General features: G+C 33.7%; 1 protein-coding gene across 2 annotated transcripts in view; it reads right to left on the bottom strand.

Annotated features, from left to right (window-relative positions):
- Positions 1-350: 350 nt before the first annotated feature.
- tbc1d17 (TBC1 domain family, member 17) overlaps positions 351-9,057 on the bottom strand; it is a 14,748-nt gene continuing 6,041 nt past the window's right edge. Inside the window, exons 10-17 of one of the 2 annotated variants that reach the window (XM_005163947.6) lie at positions 7,566-7,660; positions 7,367-7,483; positions 7,174-7,274; positions 4,977-5,076; positions 4,786-4,883; positions 3,064-3,180; positions 2,882-2,968; positions 351-1,026 (exon numbers count right to left, since the gene is read on the bottom strand). In XM_005163947.6, the coding sequence (XP_005164004.2) occupies positions 841-1,026; positions 2,882-2,968; positions 3,064-3,180; positions 4,786-4,883; positions 4,977-5,076; positions 7,174-7,274; positions 7,367-7,483; positions 7,566-7,660 (901 nt within the window). In that variant the 3' untranslated portion in view covers positions 351-840. 2 annotated transcript variants of the gene reach the window in all.

The following is a 9,057-nucleotide window of genomic DNA, read 5'->3' on the forward strand; positions in this document are numbered from 1 at the left end:
TTTTTTAAGGGTTGTTTGTTATGTTTTTATTTTAAAGGTAATGATTCACACTCAAGTAATTGCTTCGTACTGTTTTTTTTTTTCTTTTGACATTCTTCAGGTAATTTAAAGACAAACGTTTCGGCACAATGCCTTCCTCAGTGTGTGACACAATCCTCTCAATCCACCCCTTTATCCCACAGTCAATCACAATGCGTCATTAGTTAGACGGCCACTCTCATTTTCATTTCATTATTCCATGATTAACCACACAAGGAATATCTATCTTCACACTGTTTGCTATGTTTGGAAAATTTGAAATTTAAAAAAAATCATAAACAAAAAAATCTCAAATTTAAAAGAGCAGGTACTACATTTAAATATTTTATTTTAGTTGCTTTCACCATATGAAAGAGCTTAAATGTTAAAAACTAACAATAGAAGTAATATGAAGTAGCTCCCGCTACATCGCATGCAGAATGGTAGTGCATAGCATAACTTGAAGCGGACACAGAGTGTAACAATACAGAGAGTGAAAAAAAAGGCAGAAAATTCGACAGAACTTAATACACATCATCATATATTACATAAAGAATACCATAGCATTGGGTACTGCAAGTAGTGAATCAAACGATTAGATATCCAGCACTCAGAAATGCATAAAATATTTCCAGATAAAATATGAGCTATATAACTGGAACAATAACGCTCACACTATAAGCAATGCCCATAGTCCAAAATACTCAGCCCTTCTTTGCAAATTACAGTATAAAACTGTCTAGATTTCAACCTCTGGATTACATTCATCACATTAATCATAATTTTTTTTCTCATTCAGTTGGATCAGGCTTTCTTCAGGGATTATGGGTACGTGGGAGGCGGGCGCTGTGGTGTGTGCCCGTTAAAAGGCTGGCAGGACGTGGCTCCTCTGGCCTGTGAATGAGAGAGTAGAGTGTCCATTTCACAAGCCTCAGAGTCTGGACTCTGTTCAGATGAGCCTGATGGGATGCGCAAACCAAGAACTTCCTGTACTTTTGGAGATAATTCCTGCACACAAAGCAGAAAACAGAGTGGGAATTGGTTCTATACATACTTTATTTATGCATCTGTATCTCTGTGTATGTATATATGCATATATATGTCCCTCTCTATCAATGCTGAATTAATGATGATGGTTGACCCTGTTTCTTATGTTATTTGAATGTTGTTGAGATATTTAAATGAGTCATGTGATCGTAGCACTCAAAAGAAACTCTAGACGCACATGATCATTGTGACCCTGATGAAGACAGTTCCTTGCCGAAATGCGTAGGTTTTTTCTTTTAAGAATTAATCATGTGAATAAAGGCTTTTTAATTTTTTCCTATTTTGAGTGCCTTGGACTGATTTTTGTTGTTGTTTTGATGATTCCCTTACCCAAAGAGCACTGACAATATATTTGAGCTACCCCCGAGCAGGGGGTGCCTTACATCAGGCAAGTCTTATGTATGGAAGTCTTTAAGAAAGAAAATACCCTTTGCGCAATATGATAATACCTTAAAGTTTTACCCTTTAGCAGTCACAAGACTGGAACCTCAGGCGGCACTCATGTCTTATCACAAAGAGGCAAACAAAACTGGTCTACAATCCTTGGACACCCTACAGTTTTACTGGTATCTCTCTCTCTTTTTTTGGAAATACTCAATTTAAATGTGAGATTTTGGAAACCTGATTTAATTTTAACGGGAACAGTTGGGGCAGGTAGAAAACCGGGTGAGGTTGGCAGCAGGTGAGTAAAGGCTAAATATATAGAGGGAGCAGAAGGGTGCAGAATAAAACCTTGCGGGAGCAGGCAGAAGATCTCCACCTCTTAATATAGATTTTAAATTTAGTAGATAAAACCATGACCGTAACACAATGTCAACAAGCAGAACACCACTTTTTGAAAATTATGACATCACAGTACCGTGTGAACAGAGCCATGTTTGTGCTGCAGGCCCTGCTAAAGCCGCCTTTCCACTGCACACTTGATTTGGATGCGACTGTTGGAATACGCCCCCTTGTGGCAGTCGCACAGAATTTTTAGTGGTGTCATGCACCATAGGAGAGAAGCTGTTATAGCATTGTCAGAAGTAAAAGAGTGCAAAAACAAGAGGCTTTATTCTCTGTGTGTTCACCATAGTTGAATGAATAAACGAATGAATCCTAAAAACTCATAGACCAATAAAAATTTTGGAGGGAATGAGAGGACAACATAAAAAATATTTTGAAAAAAATTATAACCACCCATTTAAGAATAGAAATGTTTTTTTTATTTTTTATTTAGACATTTTTCTTATTCAAAAAATAAGGAAAAAACTCCCATTTCTCATCTCGTGTGCACGGACCTACTTGGACAACACTGAAATACATCACATCCGGTCGGCTGGTTGCATACGTCTACTCGCAGGAGTTCAAGTATTTCAACGGATCCGCAGTTCAATTTGGATCCGAATTTTCTGCATACAGAGATGATACTCTCCATTGGAAATGAATGACTTCCGGTCTGTCGCTTGTCGTTTGTCATGTGCAGTGGAAAGGAGGCTTGAGTTTAAATATAAATAAACAGTGTGAAAAGTCAGTTTATGAATAGTCTGGACTAACAGTTGGACCTGGGTAAATTCTTTCTATTTAAATAGATATTTTTTTATTAATGAAATAATGGAATAATGGAAAAAATAATTCTTCAAACATTCTTCAAAATATGTTCTTGTGTTCAACAAAAAAAAAAAAAAGAAAGTCATAAAGGTTTGCAACCACTTGAGACAGAGTGCATTTTTACTTTTGGGAGAACTATCCCTTTTAGTGTATTGTCAAAAGCCCTCTTAGGTAAAATGCATGCCCACAGTTATTTTTCATTCATACTGTATCTGTCCCATCTCACCTTGCAGTGTGTCAGCTGCAAATAAATAGCTTCTGCTCCACACAGTACTGACTGCAGATCCAGCTTCATGGTCAGCTCATTAATGTGCTGTAAGTACACAGAGAATCAAACAAATCATTCACTATGCATGCGATGTTCAAGGCTCTGTTTAATTTAATAGGCTAAAACACTTCCACACATACTTTTAGTATAGAGTTAAAATCATGGTTTGAACCAATCAGCTCCTCTTTTTGGGACTCGAGAATGGAGCAGGCCATGAGTAAGTGAAAGTTTTCGCAAGGCAGACGAGTCCACAATACCTGCAAAACATTAGAAGTAGTGTCAACTAACAGCTAAAAGTTAACCAAGAAAAACAAAACGTAAATATGACATTTTAAAAAAGGCAAAAAACTAAAAAAAAAAAAAAAAAAAAAAAAAAAGGCAAGGCACCCAAAGTCATACCAGTGTCAACCCTCCCTTTTTTCCTGGGATTCTACCGTATTTTACAGTTCTATCCCGCTATCATTCTGTGAAGGTATTTTCTTAAATTTCTCACATATTTTTTTATCGTTCTATGAAGGGTGGCAATACACAATAAATCCTCCCTATACGCAACCCATAATGCCGAACCACCAGGGGACGACGCTTGCTCTTAAATATGAATCTGTTCTGTGCTTTCATTTTTTTTAGGCATGAAAACACAATCAATTGCGAATAATCATTGTTTCTCAATTCCAAGAACGCAGAGAACGGACTTGTGTTCTTTATGAAAACTGTTCTTGCCAAGTTACTTCAGAAGTACAAACTCGGAAGACCATGAGAACAGATAATGCATCCTGTGAGAAATGAGATGCCGAGTTCTTCCTGATGGTCACATGACCTTCACACGTTTTTAAAGGAAAATGATTTAAACTTTACAGCATTCATGCAACGATTTACTGTTTTTCCTCTTTTCAATATTTATACTTTGCATAAAATCCTTCTAAATATACGTTGTACAACACAAACAGCACAGATTTTAATACAAATTTCAGAAAATAAACCCCCTTAATGTGTTTATGCCTTTATTCAGGTTTTAATGGAAATGTTTACTTTTACCGTTTCATTCAGGGAAACTCCTAAGATAAATAAGTTATATCTCCGAACTTAACTAATAAATCTATATAAAATGCTGCGCTTCCCACCTCCTTTAACTTACAGTATATTTACAAATTATTAATGTAAGAAACTAATCCAAAACTCAAAACATAAACATTATTCATATGCTGTATAAAAATCAATTAAATCTATCTTAATCAGCAGGTTGGCGCCTATAGAACTGCAGAGATATTGGTGTTGCCTTGGTTGCTGCAGTAAACAAAGCAACATGATGTCAAATCTAGCAGGATTTTATTGATTTCATAAACTACACAGCATCATTCACAGATTTAGTTCAGGCAAACTTTAGCATACAACCATACATTGCAAAATCAAAAACTATATCAAATTTAATGCCTTGCAAAATAGTTATTTAAGACTTTTTAATACTTTAAGGGCCTAAAATCTCTCTACATTGATTTATTAACTTTTAATACTTTTTAAGACCTCGCAGACACCCTGAGTTTACATAGATCAGTTTAATTCAAATTAATTATAAATGTTATGAAAACATGATTTAATTGAAATGAATTATTCATTGGAATAAGAAAAAAACACTTGATAAGATCACATCACTTGTGCAGTTCCTATAAACAACAGAATAGTGACATCATCTCAGATCAAAAGAGACAGAAACACTTGCCTAATTTAACATTTATAATGTGTTGTATTCTCTGTGATGATGATGAAATGATTTGTTGTGTAACTTAAACCTCGTCACAGAAAATTCATGTTACTTTATGCATACTTTATAGACAAAAAACAACAACTTGTTTTTCTTATCTTACCTCCCACAAACTCAAGATGTCTTCAAAAGAGAACTCTCTCTTGAACCAAATTAGTAACCACCGGAAACAGAAACAAAGTGAACCGCTGTCCTGAGAGTCTGAGAGAAGAAAACAGTAACATGAAACCACCCATGTCACGCTGCATGAGCCTAAAAAGATCAAACGTAGTGAATGTGTGTGTGTGTGTTTACCTAGGTAGTCACACAGCTCTGGGTCGAGTGCTCTCAGCAGGAGGCTGAGCTGAAGGAGCTGCTGTTTCATGGCCTCCTGGGACTCCTCAAAGTTCTGGTGCTAAAGACAGAAAGATTTGATTCTTTATCATCTGAATAGTTCTTGATTAGGATTTGATTCATTTTGTTGCTTTAGTTCCTGTGCAATGATGCTGTTTGAGCATTAAAAAACGTCTGCAAATATTTGGTTCTCAAAGTTTAATAGAAAGGAAGATATTTTCTTTCAGAGAATCTGCTTTTTTAGGGCCTACAGCAAATGGTTGTTGGGGACTGGTACAGTGCTCAGCATATATACAGCCAGCACAAATCTCTCATTTAAACTGTTATTTACTATAGGAAGCTTTACAATATTCTATTTGTGCATATACATTAGTTTAGTCAGCACTGAAGCCAAATCTGGCGCTAATCTAACAAAATTACTTACAATAATGGTTCAAAAGTTAGTAGCCCAAATTTATATATTAAGGGAAAATAATAAATAACATTTTTAAAACTAGCAAAAAAAAAAAAAAGTACAATTTTGCATGAATGTATTAGTATTATCTTTCAATTTCTAAAGATGTTATGAGAGTAAAATATTATTTTAATAAATATATCTGTTTAATAAATCTGTTTTGTTTAAATGCACCAATATTTATTACCTGCATTCACTGGGAAATGGATAAAAATATTCATTTTCAAAATGGGGTGCACTCATATATGCTGAGCACTGTATACAACATCACACATTGTGATCAATAAGAGATGAGAACATATACTGCAGGCAGCAGGCAAATCAGAACACAATGGGTTAGTTGACCAACAGGGAAGTCATTAGGTCTTGCCAAAATATGAAAAGCGGCAATTATAAATCAGCATTCATTGTTTATCAGAAATAGTGGTTTCCACTGGTAACAACTGTTTTATCAGCAATTATTAAAAATGACCGACTCAAAATGACAGAAGCTTTTCTGAACATGCCAATTTTTTAAATATAAAATAAACAGCTTGTTCGTGCGAGTAATGGTATGGTTGAGTGATATAATACAAATCTCATATGAAATTTTGTAAATATACTCCTTCATATGTGATTACAATTGAGTTTTTTTAAAACAGGCGTGCCCAAACTTTTTATTATGAACGGCCAAAAGCCAAACTTGGGCTAGTGGGCCGAAGGTAAATATAGTTGCTATTGGTAATTTCCTATGTTATTTATTAATGTTTAAAATAACTAAACATTGCTTTATATTAACTAGTACAATATGTTTTTTGACATTTAATAATGAACTTATTACAGTAAAAACAAAATCTAATTGATTTATTTGCTCAGTTTTTGCTTTGATTTGCTCGCAGATGTCTTCTGCCTCTATCTGTTGAGTGACAGTAGTTACATTTTTTTATTTTTTATTTACAACATTCAATTGAAGCATTTTATTTCAGTTTGCTCCAAATAAAATAATTTAAAAAAGCATTAAACATACAAAAAGGTCGCATCAAATTAGAAATTACGATCTCTATGATCTTCTCTCAGATGGGATGGTGGGCCAAATGGGTGTATTTTGGCCATCTCTGATTTAGAACTTCTGGGCAAATGTTGGATTAAAACACAGAAATTTTAAATAAACATTAATAAAATCTAAAAGCGCTTTTTTTTTTTTTTTTAAATGATTGATTATAGCTCCAACATAAAAATAAAAACTAATATATGGAAAATATAAACATTATACTTTCAAGATTGCAAATTCCTTATGATGTTTCTGCCTGAATCCTCTGTAATATTGCGCTCATATAAAATATATGAGCATTACTGTACAAAAATGTATTTTGCAAGACGACAAAATAAATGAAAGAGCATAATATAAAATGACAGACTTTGATCTGTCCATACGATATAAATATCATCGTATTGCACAGCCCTATACGTATTTTAAAGTTGAATCATTTTCTTTGACTATTCATTCCATACATCTTTAATAAAAGTGTGTTCTGCTTTATAGTACCCATGCTGTAGAAGTAGTGTTCAAAATATCAGTAGCATTTGTATTTAATGTATAATAACTGAATCAAAACTAGGATCGAATCAAGGATTAAACTGAATCAAGAGATTGCGAGTCAAAATCTACTCTTGATATCTAAATCGAAACCCATCCCTAATCAGAAAACTAGAGCGTAAACTGACCACAAGATCCATAAAACCTGTCAAGCACCAGAAGGACTCCACCTCATTCTGGGTAACAAAGAGCAGAGGAGACAGGAGATCACTCATCCCTTGAACATAACCTGAAAGACAAGTTAAAAAGCCATAAAGAGAGATTGCAGCATTCTCTAGTGGTGAGCAGATGGAATTACAACAACAAATCACTTGCTCCTACCTAGATCAAAATTGTACATGCAGTACGTCATCAACACATCATGGAGCAGTGTTAGTCCTGGGTTCTCATTCCCAGAGAAGAAGGAGTTGTGTCTGTCGGTTCGATTCACATCTCGTTCTGTCCAATTAGAGAGCAGCGGTTAATAAGGCATAGGCCACAACTAGAGTTATTAAAAAAACAGTCACATTGCTGAACATACCAATGAGACTCCGGTATCCTCTGAAAAGAGAGTTTCTCATCTCCTGCTCTTCACTAACTGATTTCCACTGAACCTTCATCCTGAAATACTCATCCCTGCAGTGGAAAACAACTAATGTAAACATGATCTAATAAAACAGTATAAAGAATAACTTTAGTGGTGCTCAAGTGTGTGAGAAAAGCGGGTAGACGCTGTATTATTAGCCAAGTCGATTAATATTTTTTGCTCATATTTAGCATATAGTAGATTAAAATTATAAATTTTGTGCTGATTAACAGTCAAATAATTGTGATTCACCATTTTTTGATCTTGGTTTTTTGTACCAAATAAACTTATTTATAAACTAATTTAAAAAATTTGTATGCTAAATGTTTATACACTGAGACAAATTGTTTATGTTAAACAATGTTTGTTATACATGGAGAAAAAAACTTTTAACTCTCAACTTTATTTTACTTTTTGTTTATCCTGATCTTTACATTTATACCGAATTTATAACAAACTAGAATAATATAATATAATATAATATAATATAATATAATATAATATAACATAATATAATATATTAACAAACTACAATATAAAAACCTAACATAACATTTCTTTCTTTCTTTTCGACTTAGTCCCTTTATTAATCAGGGGTCGCCACAGCGCAATGAACAGCCAACTTATCCAGCATATGCGTTACGCAGTAAATGCCCTTCCACCTGCAACCCAGCACTGGGAAACACCAATACACTTGCATTTACACACATACACTACGGCTAATTTAGTTTATACAATTCACCTAGTGCATGTCTTTCAACTGTGGGAAAAACCGGAGCACCCAGAAGAAACAAACTATTATAACAAACTATAATCTAATCTAATCTAATCTAATATAATATAATATAATATAATATAATAAAAGTGTTTAAATAACCATGATCAGATTACTAATAAATAATCGATTATGGTAGATTCATCAAAACTTTGAAATTGAAGTATAATTTCTGTTATATCCCAGTATATACAAATTGGTAAATTTATGAATGTACACTACCATTCAAAAATTACAAACACCAACAACAACAACAACAACAACAACAACAACAACTACTACTACTACTACAAAAACTTTACATTAAAATGCAGTTTTTTTTTTTTAAATGCTGTCTTAAATATAAAATATAGTAAAATATAAACCGCACAGCCAATATTGTCATGATTTCTGAAAGATCATGAGACTAAAAATGTGACTAAAGATGCTGAAAATCCAGCTTTAGCCAAAATGCTTTTTGAAGTGATGTTTAAATAGAAAACAAATGTTTATTCTAGACTGTAATAATAGCAGTTTTTAATCAAAACAGTTTTTACTTTACTAAAATCAATTAAAAAAGCACTGGTGAGCAGACACAACAACAACAAAAAACTGAATTTAAACAGCAGTGTCCATATCCTGTGCTAAGCTTAAATTTGAATATATAATGAGAACATTAATGACACAGGAAAC

The sequence above is a fragment of the Danio rerio genome, chromosome 3 (assembly GCF_049306965.1).
Source record: "Danio rerio strain Tuebingen ecotype United States chromosome 3, GRCz12tu, whole genome shotgun sequence".
NCBI lineage: Eukaryota > Metazoa > Chordata > Actinopteri > Cypriniformes > Danionidae > Danio > Danio rerio.